General features: G+C 42.1%; 1 protein-coding gene and 1 long non-coding RNA gene across 2 annotated transcripts in view; one reads left to right on the forward strand and one right to left on the reverse strand.

Annotated features, from left to right (window-relative positions):
- Window positions 1-10078, forward strand: part of GLDC (glycine decarboxylase) — a 109133-nt gene extending 99055 nt beyond the window's left edge. Inside the window, exons 22-25 of the mRNA XM_007186003.2 lie at window positions 3611-3706; window positions 6695-6867; window positions 8744-8824; window positions 9372-10078. Coding sequence (XP_007186065.2) covers window positions 3611-3706; window positions 6695-6867; window positions 8744-8824; window positions 9372-9515 — 494 coding nt within the window. The 3' untranslated portion in view covers window positions 9516-10078. The remainder of the gene's footprint in view (window positions 1-3610; window positions 3707-6694; window positions 6868-8743; window positions 8825-9371) is intronic.
- A 409-nt stretch (window positions 10079-10487) lies between these two features.
- Window positions 10488-19528, reverse strand: LOC130708310 (uncharacterized). Its single transcript, XR_009008500.1, has 3 exons — window positions 19357-19528; window positions 14075-14204; window positions 10488-13302 (listed from the first exon to the last, which is right to left on the reverse strand). It is a non-coding gene; the product is annotated as an uncharacterized LOC130708310 (long non-coding RNA).
- Between the last annotated feature and the right edge of the window lie 3252 nt (window positions 19529-22780).

Raw genomic sequence — 22780 nt, forward strand, 5'->3', positions numbered from 1 at the left:
TCATCTTCAGCCTTGTAAGATAATTAACACATGAGGGGTTGGGAGGGGGGATGTTCCAAGCTTAGAGCCAAGCCACTTTCTTTCTTTCTTTCTTTTTTTTAATTGGGGTATAGTTGCTTTATAAATCTGTGTTAGTTTCTTCTGTACAGCAAAGTGAATCAGCAATATGTATACATATATCCCCTCTTTTTTGGATTTCCTTCCCATTTAGATCACCACAGAGCATAGAGTAGAGTTCCCTGTGCTATACAAAGTTCTCATTAGTTATCTATTTTACACCTAGTAGTGTATATATGTCAATCCCAATCTCCCAATTCATCCCACCCTGCCCCTTACCCCTTGGTATCCATACGTTTGTTCTCTGTGTCTGTGTCTCTATTTCTGCTTTGTAAATAAGATTGTCTATACCAGTTTTTTTTCAGATTCCACATATATGTGTTAATATACGATATCTGACTTACTTCACTCTGTATGACAGTCTCTAGGTCCATCCATGTCTCTACAAATGACCCAATTTTGTTCCTTTTTATGGCTGAGTAATATTCCATTGTATATATGTACCACATCTTCTTTATCCATGCGTCTGCTGATGGACATTTAGGTTGCTTCCATGTCCTGGCTATTGTAAATAGTGCTGCAGTGAACATTGGGGTACATATATCTTTTTGAATTAGTTTTTAATCTTTCCCAGATATATACCCAGGAGTGGAATTGCTAGATGATAGTTCTATTTTTAGTTTTTAAGGAACCTCCATACTGTTCTCCATAGTGACTGTATCAATTTACATTCCCACCAACAATGCATGAGGGTTCCCTTTTCTCCACACCCTCTCCAGCATTTATTGTTTGTGGATGATGGCCATTCTGACCGGTGTGAGGTGATACCTCATTGTAGTTTTGATTTGCATTTCTCTAATAATTAGTGATGTTGAGCATCTTTTCAAATGTTTGTTGACCATCTGTATATTTTCTTTGGAGAAATGTCTATTTAGGTCTTCTGCCCATTTTGGGATTGGGTTGTTTGTTTTTTTTGATATTGAGCTGCATGAGCTGTTTGTATATTTTGGAGATTAATCCTTTGTCAGTCAGTTGCTTCATTTGCAAATATTTTCTCCCATTCTGAGTGTTGTCTTTTCGTCTTGTTTATGGTTTCCTTTGCTGTGCAAAAGCTTTTAAGTTTCATGAGGTCCCACTTGTTTATTTTTGTTTTTATTTCCATTTCTCTAGGAGGTGGGTCAAAAAAGATCTTGCTGTCATTTATGTCAAAGAGTGTTTTGCTTATGTTTCCCTCTAAGCGTTTTATATTGTCTGGCCTTACATTTAGGTCTTTAATCCATTTTGAGTTTATTTTCGTGTATGGTGTTTAGGGAGTGTTCTAATTTCATTCTCTTACATGTAGCTGTCCAGTTTTCCCAGCACCACTTATTGAAGAGGCTGTTTTTTCTCCATTGTATATTCTGGCCTCCTTTGTCATAGATTAGGTGACCACAGGTGTGTGGGTTATCTCTGGGCTTTCTATCCTGTACCACTGATCTATATTTCTGTTGTTGTGCCAGTACCATACTGTCTAGAGCTAAGCCACTTGTATTTTGCTCTTCCATCATCCCCCCGACCCCTCTTCTTTCCTTGCTCCTTCAACTTATCATTTCAGACTCTCAGCTACAGTCATGGTTAGGCCCAGAGGAAACACATACTCACTGAAAATTAAAACTTGCACTGATCAGTTTATACAATTTCTACTTCAGATTACTCTGACTCACCATATGCCATATATTTGTATATCTTTTCTCCTTAAAAACTGCAAACAAAGATGAACATCTTGGGATCTGGCCTCCAAGAACAACCAAGTTTAAATTTCACCCCTTTTCAGCCTCAAGTAAAGAGAGAGAGAGAGAGAGAGAGAGAGAGAGAGAGATGCTGAAATCCCACTACAGTTTCCATTTGAACGTATTAGAATATGGACTTAGAAAATAACATCTGAACCTCATTTTGAAAATGGAGCTCTTCCCAAACCACTTGGCTGTGGCGGGGCCTCTGCAGATGAAGTCTTGCTTTAGCAGCACTGGGCTGGGCTTGGCTTGATGCGGCCTTTCAGCTATTACTGAACCTCTGCTTGAAAGACTGTGCTGTCTGCCCGCCAGCAAGAGAGACTCCTCCCCACTGTGTGTCCGTCTCCTCCTCCCCTCCTGATGGCTGAGTGTTCTTCAGAGCAGTGAGCTCCATTAGCCTTCTTCTTTGAGTCATTGTCATGGTGCTGGGATGGCTGCCAGAGCCTCAGAAAAGAAAGGTCGAAGCTTGAGGTTGGGCTCCCCAAATGGGGTAGTGTCGTAGGGCATTTAGCATTCCTGAAATTAATAGTTGATGAGGATTTAAATAATGTCATGATTTTCCCCCTGAACATTCCAGCTGGTCATTTCTTTTAGGCACTTTTTTTTGGTCTAAGTTTATCTACCTCTGAATACACCTTTCTACTTTTGAGCCACACTCCTTACAATTGAATCCTCATCACGGTTAGAAAGCTTGTTTTAAAAATATGCGGTGACAGTATATTCAAAGTCTCAGGTTTTCATACTTTTGTTTTCAAACAAAGTCAATCCCTTCATATGTATTCATCACACAAGAAGCAGAGCAGTTCACATACTAGATCTTCAGGGGCTGTTAATGACTGGAGCTTTTCTTCTCAGGCTCGAGGAGTTATGTCTGCTCCAAGTATCTGTAAGTAGATTCACTGTTTGCTGAGGGTCAGGATAGCGGGTTAAGAAGGAGTACGTTATTTTCACCTGAGTAGACACTTTCTTTGAAGGAAATTCATCAGTTGTGTGGGCCATGGAATTTGGGAAGCTCCGGGGAATGTTGTTCTATTTAAGAAAATGCTGACTTACTCTGTGGTTTATTCTAGATGTTGGATGGGTGGTCAACAAGTCATGCTGGGGAGATGGCAGCCTGAGGCTAGAGAGGCAATTGGTTTACAAATTAGAACAAAGTGAACTGACCCCCACAAGACTTCGGCCTCATCAGCTCCTTGCCACTTATGGTGTGCTGTTTGACAGCCCTTATTTCTAATTCTCAGCCTGAAACCAAAACCTCAAAAGCCCCTTTGAAGAATCAAATAAAATTCTGTGTCTTATGGATATGTTTAGTATGTATTTACACACACACACAGAAGAAACCGTTATTTGATGTTGGGAGCAATGTTGTTGAAAAGGGTGTCAATGTACCTTTAACTCTAGAAATACTTTATATAAAAGGATCAGGCCCATGATGACATGTTTAACTGTTGCAAGTAGATTTTAGGTCCTTTGAGTAGAAATGGTCTCATCCCCAGGGATCTCAGCAAGTCTTCCAGCTCCTGTTCCACCTCCCACCAGCCTCCTGGCTCATGGGTGTGTTGAGCACTGAGGACTGGACATACTGGCCCAACACGTTAACAATTTTTTTACGTAATAAGAGCAGATGAAATCTTTGTTGTCAACTTATTATAAACTTACCAAATGCCCATGGTTTCTTGGTCCTCAATGATATGCATTAAAAAGCTGGTTTATTTGTTCATTTGCTTGGGTAAAACAACAAGCTGATGTTAATCTTGAGCTGAAATAATTTTCCTCAACAGGTTATGTGGCTCATGAGTTTATTTTGGATACAAGACCCTTCAAAAAGTCTGCAAATATTGAGGCTGTCGATGTGGCCAAGAGGCTTCAGGATTATGGTGAGCTGTCTCCCGGGAGTGACCCCTTGTAGGGGAACTTGGGTTTTTGACATTCATGTAGCTGCCCATGCTGGCTATGGACCACAGACTGAATGTGCAGGTACCATAGTAAACTGATCCACAGGCTAAATGGGGATCTGGGGGCTGTGGATAGAGAAAAAACTTTCCCCATGACTCCATTGGTACCGTCCTTCAAAAGATATTAAATCATGCATCTTGAATCCATCAGCAGCTAGGTAAAGAAGTCTTTATAGTTAACAAAGTTAAAAATCCCAAAGAAAATGATTGCTGCTCTCTGCCCATGTTTCTGATAAATCCTTCCACCTATCCGACTCCTGGTAAACAGAGAGGTCCATGAAAGTGAAGGAAGTGAAGCAGGCATCCTGTAGGAGTGTTAGAAAGATGAGTGGCATTTGAGTTTTATAGCCACCTTAGTCGTGGCATAGCTGTTTCAGCTGCTTATAGAGATGAAGGAATAGGTGGACCTTGTTTTCACAGAGATGATGTGATTTTCTGTGAAGTCTTTTATCTGTGTGTTGTTAGTGGATGTTCACTCAGCATAGCCCTTATTAAAATACATTTTCTTAGTGACATTATTAATAACATCACAGAACCTTCAATTCTCAGGAAGGCTAAGTTGGGGAGAACTTTGCCTTTTGATGGATGTGGAGTCCTATCTGAATTTTAAGATGATTTGAATGACTTCTTTTAATAAGGAACTTTAATAATAGTTTTACTACCGTATCATAACGGGAGTCCCACCTGTGTGACTCACTTCTCTCGTGAATGATCTTATTATGTAGAGTTACACTGATAATAAATGGGAAAACCAGAGACAGTTTTCATTAATGAAATTAGCAATTACCTCAGAATCTCCTGTTGGCTGCTCCTATGACCTGACTTAACTTCCCAGGCAATGGCTGAGTGATGGCTGATTCAGGTTAAGGCTTCCCTTCTGAGATGTGTGGTCTGTATCCCGCATCTGACTGCAGCAGCATTTGCAGGGAGGGAGCTGGGGGATGGAGGTAGGAGGGAAGTGGTATTTGAGGTTACTGCCCAGTATTTCCAAGTTCTGCTCTACCTACAACCTTGATATTTTGATGTTTGATAGAGTGATGGCTACGCTTGCCCTAAGCCCAGAATTGTCCAGGTGCCTGGCACATAGGAGGCACTCAGAACAATTGTGCTTAATAAGTGAGAGAATGAATGAATGGCTAAGTAAAAAAAAACAACAGTGAAAATGACAGCACAGATTCTGGGTCTAAATCACCTACTGAATCAGAATTACTGATTATACTAGGGGTGAGGCCTAGTAATCTGTGTTTACAAGCACTCTATGGATGAGTCCTATCAGGTGAGTGTGGGGTATGCTGCCATACGGCAGAGATTTCCAAACTTAACCTGATTCTGATATGAGTTTTTAAAGGCTCATACCTTGGATTTCCTGAATCAGGGTTAAAATCCAGGAATCCATGTTTCCATGACAACTCAGATGGTTCCAGATATGGGAACCACGACAGCAGAAAATACTGGGCTGCATTTGCTCACACATGGAATTGAGGTCAGACTTAATGGGTAATGAGATCAGCTTGTTGTTTAAAAAAGAAATCCCTTTCTGATTTGGGTGACACAGTTGTAGGCATTTGTCAAAATTCATTAAATTGTACACTTAAGATTTGTGTATTTCGCAATAAGTAAACTATCACAAAAATATGGGGACAGATATTGAATTCAGATATTGAATTCTAGCTAATAATGTGCATGCTGAAGTGTTTAAGGGGGAAGTGTACTGATGACTGCAACATGCTTGGAAGTGCATCAAAACTAAGACGAAGACGGATGCCTTAGATATGTGATAGGAATAGATAACTAGATTATGTGATAAAGCAAACAGAGCGTCATTGTAGATTCTAGGTAGAATGTGTATGGGTGTTCACTCTACAGTCCTTTCAACTTATCGGTATATTTGAACAATTTTATAATAAAATGTTGAGAAGACAATCCCTTAAAGAATGCAGGCATGACTCTATAAAGGACTCCACGTAATGATGCACACCAGAATTGGGAACCATTGCCCTCCAGGGCCAACTTAGTTGACAGAAATATCAACCTGGGAGCTGTTCTTCATCTTTTAAAGTTTCACAGGAAAAAGTGTAAGAATTGGGAAAAAGTTGTTTTTGGCTTTTGTCCAGGAAATCTCTCTCTTGACCATGTGTCTTGTCAATTCATCTTAACATGTGAAAGCTTTTGGAAACATAGAAATACCTTCAGCTGTATTCAGTGTAAAGGTGAAGACTTTCTACATCCTGGGCAAGCCTCAGTTTCCTCATCTGTAAAATAGGGACAGTAACACTCACCCCAGCCTCCTTAATGCTTGTTACCTCATTATTTACCTTTTGGTAGGCTATAATATTTTAATTTCTCTTAACTGAAAGTAATACATGAACATTATAAAAAGATTCTAAAACAAAGTGAAATAAAAACCCTAGTCTCATTTTCTGGCAATAACCCTGTTAAAATTTTAGTATTTATTCTTCAAAGCAGCTTCCCTCCTAAAATATACATACATATATAAAGTGTATGTATATATATACACATACACACATATATAAATGTGTATATATATAAATACTTTTGTCATTTTAAAAATAGAAACGACACAGTATCATTAGGTAGCTTGTCTTTTTCACTTAAGTTGGGTAAACATTCAAAAATATTAACAAATATACATTTAAATACTAAGAATGGTTGCATATTTATTGTATGGAAGCCCAGTAAAATTTGCCTAACCAATCCTCTATCGTTGGATGTTAGGTTATTTCCTAAGCTTTTCTTCCATAAATAGTGCTAAAATGAATCCCTAGATATATACCGTAGCAAATTTATCAGATTATTTTCCTTGGGATAAACTATAAGATGGGGAGGGTCTCGTCTTCCAAATTGGGGAGGTTAAAGTTAGTGACACAAGTTCCTCCATCTCCTTTGCAGGATTTCATGCCCCTACCATGTCCTGGCCAGTGGCAGGCACTCTCATGATTGAGCCCACTGAGTCGGAAGACAAGGCAGAGCTGGATAGGTTCTGCGATGCCATGATCAGCATTCGGCAGGAAATCGCCGACATTGAGGAGGGCCGCATCGACCCCAGGGTCAATCCACTGAAGGTACATAGGCACTGGTACTTTATCTAAAATATCTCAGAGAGTAGAAAACAGTGTCTGGATGGTGTGCCGGCAACCTCTGAAGTCTTACTGGAAGATGATATTCTTGCCTAGGATAAGGCCATTCTTCTGAGCAGACCATACGTTCATTACCTGGAAATTTAAATCTTCTTGAATCAACGCAACAGTGGTAACTCAAGTATAATGTGGTTATTTCTTTTCTTTCTTTCTTTCTTTTTTTTTTTTTAAAGATATTTTTGACGTGGACCATTTTTAAAGTCTTTACTGAATTTGTTACAATATTGCTTCTGTTTTGTTTCTGTTTTTTGGCCACGAGGCATGTGGGATCTTAGCTCCCTGACCAGGGATGGAACCCGCAACACCTTGCATTGGAAGGCAAAGTCTTAACCACAGGGAAGCCCCGAATGTGGTTATTTCTGATATGTTTTAACTTTATGTATACGTTTGGTGGTTGCGGGAGCTATTTACCCCACAAGGACCCAGTTGGCTTCCAAAGGAGGGAGCAGAGGCTGAAGGACCCTATATAGTTGGAGAAATCTTATCATTCTGTGTCTCTGATGCACTCTACTGAGATTATTTACCTTATAAACTCTGGATAAAGATATTCTTTTATTAGAGTCGTTATCTCTTAGAACAACCAGAATGGTACTTGGCCTGAATGTTTTACCATGTTTATGGCCTACACTGGAAAAAAAATTGTTAGGCATTACTTCGCCTCTTCCAAAATATGTTCCTTTTATATCTGATCAGAGCTCTAAGTTCTGCATTAGGTCCAGACATTATTAAGCTGAGGGATCATGAATTGAGAATACCTTGAAGGCTGTGGTTCTGTTGTTATGGCTTCAAGCCAGAGGAGTATGAGATGTTCAGGGGAGCTCAGACAAGTTCCAGAGCTGCCCAGCTGAAGGTGGAGGGCTGGGGCCAATGGCTGGCGGGAGAAGGCCAGCACCGTGCTCAGTGTGAGTTTGACAGGGTAGTGGAGGAATATAATATGATTTGCTCTCATTATTATTTCTCTTTTCTCTGGATTCTTTCAGGGTTTAGGCAGTTTTTTAAAAAATAGCAATAGACATCTAAAGAATACAATACTGAGATACAAAAGCAAGTGGAGGGGGCTTCCCTGGTGGCGCAGTGGTTGAGCGTCCGCCTGCCAATGCAGGGGACACGGGTTCGAGCCCTGGTCTGGGAGTATCCCACATGCCGCGGAGCAACTGGGCCCGTGAGCCACAATTGCTGAGCCTGCGCGTCTGGAGCCTGTGCTCCGCAACAGTGAGAGGCCCGCGCACTGCGATGAAGAGTGGCCCCCACTTGCCGCAACTAGAGAAGGCCCGCGCACAGAAACGAAGACCCAACACAGCCATAAATAAATAAAAATTAAAAAAAAAAAAAAGCAAGTGGAGGGTAATACTCACAGGATGATATAAGGTTTAAAAGTGTACCAAACTAGGCTCTATGCAGTTTATTAACATATGCAGTAATAGTATAAAAACATGATGAGAATTGTGACAACCGAATTCAAGGTAGTGGTTATCGCTGGGGAGGAGGGCCAGCAATAAGATGGAAAGGGGATATGCAGGCAGCTTCAACTGTATCTGTAATGTTTCTTGTTTTAAAAGGTTAAGAAATATGACAAAAATGTTGATTTATGTTGGGTGCTTATTTTATTACTATAACTTTCTGATATTTAAAATGTTTCACAATAAAAATTTTCCTACCAAAATTTCCTTCCCCCCAAACTGAAACAAAACCACCACCCTCCATCCATGGGCTTCCATCACCTCACTGGTTGATGTGACGTGCGGAAGGAAAAGGCAGTGTTCTGCTCTGACCCCATCTCCCATCCATGTCTCTGTCTCAGATGTCTCCACACTCGTTGACCTGCGTCACGTCCTCCCACTGGGATCGGCCATATTCCAGAGAGGTGGCAGCATTCCCACTCGTAAGTTCTCCTCTGAAACTGGATGTGCCAGCTGGTCCACGTTCATGTGTGTATGAGGGGCCATTACCTACTCTGTGGGGCTCCCACTCTTGCTGTCTCCTCACCATAGTGACCACATGTAGGACACCTTTGCAGAACAATGCAGAACACAGGAATTGGCTTTCAGAGCTCTTGAGGTCAGAGTCAGAATGCCATCCAGGGGCCTGGGAATCCTCAGGGTGCACAGTGCAGGAAGACCAAATGGGAGTCCCTGTCAAGTGGATCGATGTTTTCTACCATCATCCAACAGAGAGATGGCCCCAAATGCAGTCTTTCTCCCCTTTGATTCTTAGGTGAAGGTGCTCTGTGGTATGCTCGGCAGAGTAGGGACAGGGGGTTTCGGATGGACAGTAATGAAGGAGGTTGGATTTTAGCTTTTTATACTTTTTGAGTACTTGTTGGGCTAATGGTACCTCAGGCCGTGGGAATATCATTGCAGTTTCCTCTTCCCCACTGAGAGAAACCTCTCAGAATATCCCGGAAGATTTCTGTCTTTTGTCCCTTGCAGCCCTTCGTGAAACCAGAAAACAAATTCTGGCCAACCATTGCCCGGATTGATGACATCTATGGAGATCAGCACCTGGTTTGTACCTGCCCACCCATGGATGTTTACGAGTCCCCATTTTCTGAACAGAAGAGGGCCTCTTCTTAGTCTTCTCTCCCTAAGTTCAAGTGACTGATTTAATGGCTTTGGAATGCCTGATAAAGAAATGTTTCACTTTCGACCACAGACTCAAGTAGGGGTTTTATATACTGTGTATATTTTTGTAATATCTCTCAAGGTAAATGTAAATACAATTAGCATAGTGAGTGGAAGCTCATTGTTGGAAGATTGATTTGCTTTGGTGCCTCTGCTTTCACATGTAGCAGTTGATGTTCAAGTTGCCTTGATCGGGACCACTTAGTTTTTTGCGTAGAAAATTTGGGGTGTGCTAGTAACTTTAACTTCAATGTAGCAAGTTTGCAGTATAGAGACTATACTGGAGATCCGATAGACATATTTTTATTCCAAATAAGTCCTTGTGGACTGTGCCATCTGTGGGAAATCCCAGGGCAAATGTTTACATTTTGTATACACTGAAGAAATCTTTTTCATCCTACTAATTTGCCTAATCTGTAATAGTATTTCTGAGTGTTCTCCTTTTTCCATGTGTGTAGTTTTTTAAAAATCTGCAATTAATAACAACATTCTAATAAAAGCATTGCAATTTGAAGAATGCCTTCTTGGTCCACTTTCCAATGTTAACTCCCATGTACCCTAGTTTCAGAGGCGTTCGAGGGATAATGAGAATACCCAACCCAGCAGAACCGTTACATTATTAGTTGTGTCTTTGGCTAAAGAAACAGTTTGTATGTCTCGGTTAGCAGTGAATGCCACTTTAGCCCTTTCTGATAGAATTGTGTTTGGCTGCATATAACTGAAAAACAACCACAGCAGTTTAATTAAATAGTTCATTTTTCCTCATTTAACAGTAAGTCCAGAGGTAATAAGCCAAGGGGTAGTCTTCAGTCTTCCTGTTCTGCCCCCTTTGCATATAGTCTTCATCCTCACGGTCTTAAGATGGCTACTGCATCTTATACCCATCACACTGCATCTTATACCCACCCATTATACTGGGCATCACATACCCATTCTAGGCAGGAAAAAGGAGGAAAAACAAAAGGCAGATTCCATCCAAGTCAGCTGCTTTTGAAATGCTTTCCCAGAGGTTCCACCCAGTAACTTCTGCTTACTTTTAACTGGCCAGGCTTGTTTCAAATTGCCACTCCTAGCTGCAAGGGAGTATGAGAAGGTCTTTTACCTGGGCATGTTACTGCCCCAAAGAAAACCAGAAGTTTGTTAACTGAAGAAAAGGAGAAGAATGAGTTTCAGGTAGGCAACTAGCAGGCCTGCCACAAATAACTTTTCCCTAGAAATAGCAAATGCTTCATATGTTCTTCCCCAAAAGTTATGGAGCATCTGCTCTAACCCTGACTACTTGGTTCCTTGTTTGTTACTCAACCATTATTCAAGCTATTATGATAGTGACATGGATGAAAGGTCTGCGTGCTCTATTGAATGCTCTGCAAGCGGTCTACTCATTCTCACACTTAAAAGTTTGTAGAACTGTTCATTTCAGCCTAACTAAGCAGTAGCCAAGTGATGGGATCCATGGTTCCTTTTTTACATAATAATTAAATGATTAATATCTGTTGAGTACTTCTCAGGTACTATTCTAAGTGTTTATTATTTCATTGGAGCCTCACAACATTCCACTTTTATACGAGGGGGAAGGTATGGAGAGATGCCCAAGGTCACACAGCTGATGAGAAAGAACAGCCAGAATTTGAACCCAGGCTGAACAACTCCAGTTCCTATCGGTGTAAACTGGGTACCACACTGCCGTGGTCACCACACACCTGGAGACTCTGCCCTTCCTGAGCTGGAAACCAGGCTCTCAACACAGACTGACCATCAGGAAATGGAGTAGCCCCTTCTGAGGAAGGACAAGCATGTGTAAACAAACCACCAGCGTGAACAGCAAGTCTTTTCTTTCTTATCAGACTGTAAAGTGTTAATGGTCGAGTGCCCAAGTTGTTTCCACAGCTGGTCATCCACTGCTTGCCCTGGAATATGTTTGTTAGGGGCAAAAGCAGGTGATTTAGAGAGTTGAAGTAAACTGTTTGTCTTCACTATTAAGTCGCTCATGCATTCACCTGAGGCTTGTGCCATCTTTCCCTGCTCTGGGTCTTTGCCCGTGTGGTATCCTCCACCTGGAGCACTTGTCCCCATCACCTTTGCTTTGCTGGCTCCCGTTTGTTCTTCATGTTTCAGCATCTCTTCAGGAGGTCTTCTGCACGTCTCCATGAAATGGGCTCTCTTATTTTCTAGCTTGGCACTCAGTTTGTTATCCTACACTCTTTTGCACAGTTAGTAATTATTCTGTTTACTTGGTTTTTGTCTGCCTCATTAGACTAAGTTTTCTGAGAGCAGGGACCATATTTCATTCATCATTGGATTACCTGTGCTGAGCTGGGGTCTTCCACATCGTATGTGTTCAACAAACAAATATAAATTGAATGAGTGAAGGAATGATCCTTGATCTCAAAGAGGGACACTGCCATGGAAACCAGTATTCCCAATGCATGCTGTGAGGGTTCTATTAAAGCTAAGTACAAAATGCCAGGCCTTGGAGACACGCCTCTGGACAGGCTTTGTGTAGTTCCCCCTCACCCCCACCTTGTGATAAAATTTACCATTTTAAATTATTCAATTCAGGGGCATTAAGTACCTACAAAATGTTATGGAGAATATACCTTTTGAGCACTTTTGAAGATGAGGAGTCTGATGTAGACACACACATACATCCTGTGAATTGGGCATCCCCTTGGCCTTCTCACAGCCCTGGGATAGGCCACAGGGCACTCCTGGAACAACCCTCGCCTTGCAGCTGTGTGTCATAGAGGGGAAGGGCCCCAGCTCAGTCTGAAAACCCCATGAAGGATTTCCCTGGTGGTGCAGTGGTTAAGAATCCACCTGCCAATGCAAGGGACACGGGTTCGAGCCCTGGTCCCGGAAGATCCCACATACCGCAGAGCAAGTAAGCCCCTGCGCCACAACTACTGAGCCTGCACTCTAGAGCCCGCGAGCCACAACTACTGAAGCCCGCGTGCCACAACTACTGAGCCCACACACCTAGGACCCGTGCGGCGCAACAAGAGAAGCCACCGCAATGAGAAGCCCGCACACCGCAACGAAGAGTAGCCCCCGCTCGCTGCAACTGGAGAAAGCCCATGCACAGCAATGAAGACCCAATGCAGCCAAAAATAAATAAATAATAATAATTAAAAAAAAAACAAAAACAAACCATGAACCCTCTAGATACATATAGGGAACGTGTTTTCCTATGACCAAACTGGTGCCTTTTATCCAAATAAAGGATGTAGGTGCCAGTTTTGGGTGCGAGAAGCCATCTGGGACAAGCAGTTTGGAAGTTGAGATGTTAGCACTTTGAGAGGTTTGCAGGGCTCTGGGACAGAACGTTTGGCTCAGACATCAGCCAGGGTTAGGGATGTTACCTAGGGCAGTGGTTTTCAAACCTGAGTGTGTCTAGATCACCAGAAGGGCTTATAGACAACAGAATGCTGAGCCCTGACCCATTTCTGAGTCAGTACGTCTGGGGCAGGGCCAGAGAATTTGCATTTCTAACAAGTCCCAGGTTTTGTTGCCTCTCAGCTTTCTTTGTTCACATTTCAGGGACATTTCCAGAACTCTAAGCCTTTAAGGGATGGGTCTGGGGAGGCAGGTAGGGGTGAGGAAGAGGCTGGACTTCGTCAACCTTGCGTTTTTTATGCAAATCTTACCATTTTGAGAGGAAAATCCCTCTATGACTGGAGCAGACTGTCCTAGAGCCGATGCCACCTGTGCTTCCGCCTTGTCTGGCCTGCTAGGCTCGCTCCTGCCATTTGGAAAACAAATCAGCTTTATTATCAGTAAGAAGCCAATTGGAGACTGTGGTTTTAGATCTCTAGCTGGAAGGGCTTGCTTCTCCATTTTTACCCCCATGCTTCAGCAATCTAAGCCCGGGGACACCTCACTCAAGAAAAAAGCTTGAGTCTGTAGAGCAGATACAGTCTGTAGAGCTAATCCAGAATTGCTGCCCTGTGCTGATCCCAGGTGAAGGGGGGAGATAAAAAGGGGGGGGGCTTCCCCAGTGCTAGTGGAGTAACGTGGGTTCATCATCAATCATCTTCTCTGTGGAGAGCAGTAAGAGGTAAGCCATGAGGCAGGAGTGTTACATCAGCTGAGGTTATTCCAGAATGTCCAGAAGATAAGAATCCAGGAAGCAGGAGTTGGTGCCCAACACAGAGCATACTACTCTCGTAAGTCTGTTTATTTTCCTGCTGCGTGTAGTGCAGGATAGCAACCAGAGTACTTGCTTTGTAGTCAGACTGCCTGGGGTGGTATCCCAGCTCCCCTGTATCATACCTGTATGGCCTCAGAGAAGATAATTAGCATCTCTGAGCCTCAGTCTCCTTATCTGTAAGATGACATTACCACTCCTAGGTGAGAGAGAATTCGATATATTGTTTGGAACCTGGCACAAAGTAAGTGCTCCTAAGTGTTAGCTCCTGTTATTATCCTCATCTTCACTTAGGATCTAGTGTCCTATTCTATACATCCTGCACTCCCTGTCCCAGCACAGGAGTCCTGACTCCAGTTTGACTTACCTTGCATTCAGATCCATCTTCTTTCCCTTTCCATTCCTAACGGCCCTTTTCCTCTGGACCACCAGAGAAAGTGGGAGGAACATGAGCTGTGACTTCATACGGATCTGGATTAAGTTCTCAGATATACCAACTGTTTTGAGACAACAGGCAAATTCACTTATCCTTTCTGCACTTCAGTTACTTAAGGTATAAAATAGCAATAATAAAAGTACTTACCTCAGTCAGCCTTGTTGTAAGGATTAAACAAGACAGCGTGAGCACTTGGCATAGTGTCTGGTACCTAGAAATCACTAACTTATTCAGCAAACTGACTGAGCCATTATGTACCAGGCACCATTCTAAATGACAGAGATACAAGATGAACAAGAAAGTTAAGGCCTTTCATGGGACGTCAATTCTAGATGGACGAACACATCAAGACTTCACAGTATTAAATGTTCTTTAGAAAACAAAAACCAATATGGTCTGTGGGTGGGTGGTGTTTGGGAATCCTTTATATTAGGTGACCAGGGAATGATTCTCTTACAAGGTGACTTTCAGGCTAAAATCTGAAAAAGAAGCCAGCCATGACTAGACGTGGAGAAGGGGCGAAGGGGGTGTTCAGGAAGAGGGAGAAGCATATTTGAAGGCCTTAGTATCTGTATTCTCCATCTTATTTAGCATTTGGTTATTTTCAATCTCATATGTAAAGGGTTTTAAGAATCTCTGGGAAATAGGGAAGGAAGAAAGAAGATGAGGAATAAACGCTGGGGTTGAAGAAAGGTGTCCGAATCTTTCTGGAGTCAAGAAGGAGGAGGAGGGGTTTGAGCCTAGAGTCGAGATCATAGGGAAGAAAATAGGGTCCAGAGAGGAAAAACGGGACCCCGGCTCAGGATGGAGGGCTTTGAGGGAAAAGGAGAAAAGATATTGGGGAGGGGGGGCGGTCCTTGGATCAGGAAGGGAGGGATTTGTAATTGGGGAAGGAGGGAGGGAAGAGAACTGAAAGTGGGAAGAAGGTGCAGGTTAGGAACAGGAAGGAAATGGGGGAGGAGGTGGTAGGGGTCTGTGGTAGGGATGGGGAGGATTCAGATGCGGAAGAGGAAAGAACATCATTAGCTCAGTGACAAGGCAGATGAAAGAAATACTGGGGGGAAAGAAAAGGCAGATGGGGGGGGTAGGGGAGGTGGAAGAAAGTTCTCCAGGGTGAGAAGGAAGAGAAGGGAGTCAAGCGCATGAACAATTGGCCCAAATAAGGAGGCAGGAGAGAACTCCCTCAAATTAGGAAGAGGAGAGAAATCAAGAGAATGGGGAAGGGGGATGGTTAAGAAGTTGACTTGAGAGCACAGGGTCTGACAAAAGGAAAGGGTGGAGGGCAGGAGGAAGCCCAAGCTTGGGAGGGAGGCAGGCCAGCAGTAAGCAGGTGGAGGAAGAGGAGAGAAGCAGTGTTGGGTGGAGGCGGGGGTGGCGAGTGGAAGAAGAGACCTAGGGTCCAAGTTCCCTGGATGAGAAAGAGGCTGGGAGGGGGGCACCAGACATAGTGGAGTGGGAAGGCCTCTCAATAAAGGGGTAGAGGGAGGACCCCATGATTAGGAGGGAAATGTGTGTGGGAGGGGAGGACCCTGAGAGAAGAGGAAGGACACGGAAGTTTTTCTTAGAAACCAACTAGGCGGCAAGAGTTCTGAACTGAGGGAACCATACAGGAGCCAAACCTGAGGCCAGAGGTAAGGAAGTAAGAGGCAGGGGGGTGACTACCTCAGGGTTAGGATGTCCGTGAAGTTGAAAACTGAGTCCAGAGAGCAGCAAAGCCCTGAGGACAGGGCGGGTGGAAACCTCCCAGGAAGGGAGCCTGAGGGGCTGGAGGACCCGCCTGCTTATTACTGGCCACAGAAGCAGGCAGGGACCCTGCTGTGTACGACTAACAAAGATGTGTGGTCTGTGCGGGTGAGTTATGATGTTCTTTTTCCTCTTTCTTCCTTCTCCTGTTCATATGTAATTCTTATCACTTGCTTCATTGAGTACTTGATCTCCCCCTTCCCCCTTCTCCTGGCCCTCCCTGTTCCGGGGGGGCCTCCCAGCTGTAGCTTTACCTTGCCAACTAACTTCCCAGCCTTCGTACACATTGTCCATCTGGAGCTTTTCCCATGTCTTCTCCCCACCTCTCATATATATAACTTCCTCAGGATGGGGAATAAGTCCCTGATATTAAAGAAGCTACAATCTCTGCTGTCAGGTCACCCACCCCATAGTTTGTTTTGGAACATGTAGTCTATCTAGGGGAGGGGGCAGTCTCTGGTGCCTGGAACTGGAAAGGGTTACTGGATACCTTTTCTGTAAAAGCAGTGCTGCTCAATTAGGGTTTAAGAGGCTTTTGAAGGCTAACCTGGAAATCTACCTCTTTCCTCTGTATCACTGTTCCTATGGGAAATATTTGTACTAATTCATAGAAGAGATTTCATTTTCAACCTACATTAAGTCACAGATTATGGCCATCATTCTTTAACGAATTAAGTTCTGAAATGCAGGTTGGAGATTGCCTATAATTTCTCCTGAATTCAAGAGAATCAATGGACAACGGAAGGTTGAAAAAAAATCAACTACAAATTATTTTTTTAAATGGACCTACATGACTCTCTGGGGGTCTGGATCTCTTATAGAGGTCTAGGGTTTTCAGAACCAATGCAAGAGAATTTTAGTATGATTTTGATCTGTCTATTGCACTGTAAAAGCACTAGTAAAAGCGTTTGTATAGTTTGGGGTATGACATTTTCAATTTCCTACAAAAGCACTTCTAAAGATCATTTGAAAAAAATAAAACAAAAAACTTGGTGAGATTCATAAGATTTAAGTGCTTTAAGTAACAGCCGAAGTTATAAATTCCCAGAAAACAGGGTGGAATCCAACAGCACCAGGAGTGATATCAGTCATCCTAAAAAAATGCAGAATTTCCCCCAGTGCTGCCACTGGGAACTTGATCCAAAATTGCTACTCACTGCAGTAGGAAGCAGCCAAAGTAGAATTAGATTACAAACAGATTCTTTCTTAAAAGTCTGGCATAAAGAATGGAAAAAGATAACTTGCTTGCATTCAAGACATTTTATCCAACGTGAACTGCATAGGAATATTAAAGTTCCCCAAAATAGAAGAACTAGATGTTTTTATTGGTTAAGAGAAGCAGCTTCAATGCATTCCAAAAGACAATGAAGAAAATACTTTCCATGGAAGGAGACAGTTGGGTAGGCTGTTACATAAACTTGCAAATAGCAAAGGAGTGAGTATAGTGTGTGATGCCAGCCATGTTGGCGGGGGTGGGGGGGGGCGGGGGGGGGAGGAGTGGGGGGTAGAGAGGAGAGTCAGCACTATTTCTGCATTTTGTCAGAAAGACAGCCTTTAGCCTGGGACAGCGTCTGCCATTCACACCAGTGCTGTCAGTCTGAGGTCTAATGCTCCTGAACAAGGGGCAGTTTGGGGACGAGAGGCTGAAAGGAGCCAGTTAGGTAGGCAGGCTCAGTATCATCCTTAAGCAACTTCATTATTTCCCATAAACGGGTTGCATTTAGGAATGAAGCCCATGGTTTTTACACTATAAAAACGAGAAGAGTCTCTAAAAAGAAACAGGTGCCATGCAACAACCATTCAGACATTTTCAGATGAAATTCAATCAGGTTACACGCTGGTTCTCTTTAAAATAGTGTCCAAACCTGGTTTTCAAAGAGCAAAAGGATGTAATACAAAAATACTGGAGTAAATAATCAAACAACATAGTGAAGCAGAAAAAGTAGTGGAAAGTAACACAGCCTTGAGCTTAAATTCTAAATCTGCTCCTGACTACCATTAGTGACTTAGGATGAGTAACTCTCTTATCTCCAGTAAAATGGAGATGATGGCATTTACCTCACAGGGTGTGCGAGTAGTAAGTTGGTATGAAAAATACCAACGGTACTCAATTCTTTTTGGACACAGAATGAACATATACGGGAACTGTTGCTATCCCTGCTACAAAGACATGGATACGCCAGTGAAATACTTCTCTTCCCCCCATTAAAAAACACACATAGGTTCTCAAGGAAGAAAAGGAAATCTCCAGGTGGCAGAAATGAAGAGGGAACCCAAAGGACCTGACACTACGAGGCCCATGGAGGTGGCTGGACTGGATATGTGTCTTAGGAATTGGGATTCCAAAGATGCCAGGGAAGAGATGTTAGGAATCGAGGCTGCAGTTATAATGTATAGTAAGAAGCAGGAATGGGGTATGCTTAGAATTGGGAAAGTTCTATTCCAATACCAGGACTGAAAAACTGGTATTTCTAGCTCAGGGTCGCAGCAGGAAAACAAGCTTTCCCTCCCAGGCCACAGGTGGAAACAAAGTCACTAACAAGAATCTTTGCTACATGTGAATGCAGAAGCCAAATTCATTACTAGTTGCATGGTGAAAGAGTCCCATTCAACAAAATTAACAACTGGTTTAGTTAAAAAGTGGGCTAGACTCAAAGAGAAAATTCAGTGAATTGGAAGATATGAGGAAATCACTTAGACCATAGCACAGAGTGGGTAAAGAGATGAAAGATGTAACAGATACTAAGGTATGGAGGGTAGACTGCTACAAACTTCTAGGAGGTCAAGAAGGAGATAGAAAAAATGGGAGGAACAATTATTTTTAAAAGAAAAATTTAAAATTCCAGAACTGCATTTTCAATTTAAAGGAGTACAATGAATCCCAAGCAAAGCAAACAGCAATTAATCCACACCTAGATAGATTTTAGTGAAACTCCAAAGTTATTGGGGGGAAAAACATATATCCTTCAAAGAAATAATCAAAATGACATCCAACTTTTTTCAGCAATAAAAGATGCCAGAACACAATGGAAAGCTACAGGATGCTACAGAAAGAATAACTAGCAACCTAGAATTCTAAACCCAGCCAATTTATCTTTCTAAATTCAGTGTAAAAAAAACATTTTCAGACCCACAAAGATTGATAAAATTTACTGTTCATAGACTTTCACTGAAAAGTCCATGGTAAAAAAACATCTTGAAGTATTCAACAAGAAAGTGAGTAAACAGACAAAACTTGTCAAGTAAAACAGCAAGTCCTATTTAAAATAACTTGAGTTTTAAAAAATAAGTTATAACGAATACTAAACATTAATAGGTCAGAAAAGGTAATCTGAAGGGAAACGAAAATATATTTGTTTTATTCAGAAAAAAACTGAGATATTGACCATTTTATAAATATCAATCATATCAATATGCTCTAAAGTTAAGTTGAAAGATTAAGGATGATCACAAAATGATAGAAACATTACCTTTCAGTCCAGCATGTGTGTGTGGCAGGGGTGGGGCGGGGAGGATCAAATCCTCTTCATTTATGAGAATACGGAGGAAAGGTAAGAATTACTCCTGCCTCCTCCGTAACAATAAACAAACTGCAATGATAGGAATAAACATTCCAGTATAACACACATAAAGAGACTAAGTTTACCTATTAAAAGAGAAGACTATCTTAAAGCATAAAGTCCAATGAAATAAAAGTTGCAGATTTTAACATTTGAAATACTATATTTTGTTTATGAATACCTAAGTTTAAAAACAAACTGAAAAGGCAACACTGAACTCATAATTTCTTGGGAGGGGGAGGGGAATGGGCAGGGTGACTGATGAAAGTATGTCTGCTTTGTTTATAGTATTTTACCCGTTTTTGAAAGGCTACTTGGAGGACTTTGAGTACCACACAAGATGGAGCAAATATATTTCACCTCATTCCTGCTGCTAAATATAACCAAAAACCCTGGACAAAATATATAAAGCAACTATCAAAAGGCTCTGAAAGGTGGAAAAAAGGTGGTAGCCTGGGTAGGCACTTTGGAACTTGAGGAATGACCTGGAAGTTTCCTGGGGTTTTTCTTTTGCCACCTTTTTACTTTCCTGATTTGGGTGCAAGAAAAACGTAAAACCTGAAAACATCAATGGGTACAGATGAAGAAAACAAAAAGCCTGCTCTCATAAGCCAAAGGATGGGAAAAGGGTGACCTGTATAAAAAATCCGTTTGATTATACCTGCCCCATTCCAAGTGAACACCCATCCCCCTACTCACTAGATGTGGCCAAGACTGTGGGGAGGAGCCCTGTGGACCATCCTTGCCCTGTACTGAGTGACCAGCTGCAAAGAGGCAGCATATTAACCATCCCAACTAGAGGTTGAGGGAGGATTACAGAGAGAAAGAAGCTGGAGAAAGGGTTCCTTTAAATCTGTTAATGAAGTCTTGGGCAGACCCTCAAGCAGACCACGCATGAAACTGACCATAATCAACATGGCAAAGTGAACTATGGGTGGACTACCGCTGAGGTTTCAGATTGGTTTCTGGGTAGCATCCAAGTGGAGGTGGACCAGAATAGCAATGCAGAGGCTTTGAAAATTGACACTGAACCACAAAAGTGGGCCTGAACCTCACTGAACCTAAACAGTTGGCCTTATAAAATAGAAGATTTAAATAGGAATAAGATTCTCATACTACTCAAAATGTCCAGGATCCAGTACAAAATTACTCATCATATAAACTTGAGTAAGAGATACGCGGAAGACCCAAACAAATTTTAGAACTGAAAAATACAATAACCAAGATAGAAAAAACTTACTGGATGGGCTCAATAGCAGAATATAGATGGCAGAGGAAATTATCAGTGGACCTGCAGATCACTAAGAATTAATCTAATCTGAATGATAGAGACTATAAAGTGAGTAAAAATGAACAGAATCTCAGAGGCTTGTGGGACAACAACAAAACGAACATTCATGGCATTAAAGTTCTGAAGGAGAGAAGAAAAAGTACAGGGCTGAAATCACATTTGAAGAAAAAATGGCTGCAAAGTTTCCAAATTTGACAGAAGATATAATCTAGACTCAAGAAGCTGAATGGACCCAAAACAAGACAGACCTAAAGAAACTCATGCTCAGTCGCATCATAATTGAACTTCTGAAAATTAAAGACAAAAAAAAATCTTTAAAGAGGCTAGAGAAAAACACCACATTACCCATAGGGGAAGAACAATATGAATAACAGGATTTTTTTTTTTAATTTTTATTTATTTATTTTTGGCTGCATTGGGTCTTCATTGCTGAGTGCAGGCTTTCTCTAGTTGCGGCAAGCGGGGACTACTCTTCGTTGCGGTGTGCGGGCTTCTCATTGAGGTGGCTTCTCTTGTTGCGGAGCACGGGCTCTAGGCACGTGGGCTTCAGTAACTGTGGAACGCAGGCTCAGTAGTTGTGGCACACGGGCTTAGCTGCTCCGCGGCATGTGCGATCTTCCCGGACCAGGGCTCGAACCGCTCTCTCCTGCATTGGCAGGTGGATTCTTAACCACTGCGCCACCAGGGAAGCCCAACAGGATACTTCTTAACAGAAAGCATGGAGGCTCAAGCCTTGACTAGGGGAGAATCCAGTTCCATACTCACCTCCTCTGGCTTCAGGATCTTACTGGCTGTTGGGTGGAGACATCAGTTTCTTGCCACAAGAGCCTCTCTAGAAGGTAGCTCAAAACATGCCAGCTAGCTTCTCTCAGAATGAGCAAGAGAGGGTGCCCAAGTGGAAGCCACAGTATCTCACTTTGGAAGTGACATCCCATCACTTCTATTCACTACATTACATGAGTAGAATGAAAGCATTCCAGCCCACACTCACAGAGAGTAGATTACAACAGGGCACGAAGCCCAGGAGGTAGAGATCACTGGGGACCATCTTAGTGGTTGCCTACCATGCCACCAACCAATTTATCAGTAGCTTTGTCAATTAATTTGGATAGTAAAGAAGTCAGTTTAGAAACAGTAGACGTTCTAGTTCCAAAGTATTAAAAAGATCAATTAAATTCAATTTCATGTCTACTGGTAGGCTGAGGAATTTAGGAATGCTATCAGTCAGGAAAGCCTGGGTCATGTGTTAGCAACTCAAAAACCTTATGCTCTTAAAATTTACTTCACACTCATGTTGCATGTACATCACAAGTTGGCTGGGGACCCCACTCTGATAGAAAAGCTCTATTTAGATGCTACTGGTCTCCATGGAAGGGGAAAGAAAACTCTGGAGGGCAATGAAATGCTCTGCTCAGAAGTGACACATAGCATTTGTTACAACTAACTGACCAGCTGGTCACATGGCCCTGGCCAAGCACAAGGAGGTTGGGATGTATAATCCTAACACGTGCACTTGAGTCAGAAATACCTGGTGAAAAGTACAAATGACTACTACAGTCGTCCTGGTCACTAAATTTTCAACCCACTCTTGTCTCCTACAGAGACTACATGCCCTCTCTGTCCAGAATGGTTATAATGAAAGAACAAAATGAAGTGTTAGATTGTGGCAACCTGAACTCTCATACACTGCTGGCAGTGTAAAATGGTATAAACTGCTTTAGAAATAGGTCTTCATTCTTCCTGAATAAATATTAATGAAATTGATGGGTTGTATGTTAAGCACATAATTAATTTTATAAGAAATGTCAAACTATTTTCGAAAGACAAAGTTTCGCAGCAGCTTGCCTTATAATAGTGAAATCCTGGAAACAACCTATACATCAGGAGGTGCATAGACAGATTGCAGGATACTCATATAATGGATTACTCAGCAATACATTAAAATTCTGGCAGTGTCCATTCTGTTTTGTCTGTTGCATTTTGTTTTCACAGTCATGTTTATTTCAAAGAATTTTAATCTCAAATTACTCTTTGCACAGCACT

Source organism: Balaenoptera acutorostrata, chromosome 6, assembly GCF_949987535.1.
Source record: "Balaenoptera acutorostrata chromosome 6, mBalAcu1.1, whole genome shotgun sequence".
Taxonomy (NCBI): domain Eukaryota; kingdom Metazoa; phylum Chordata; class Mammalia; order Artiodactyla; family Balaenopteridae; genus Balaenoptera; species Balaenoptera acutorostrata.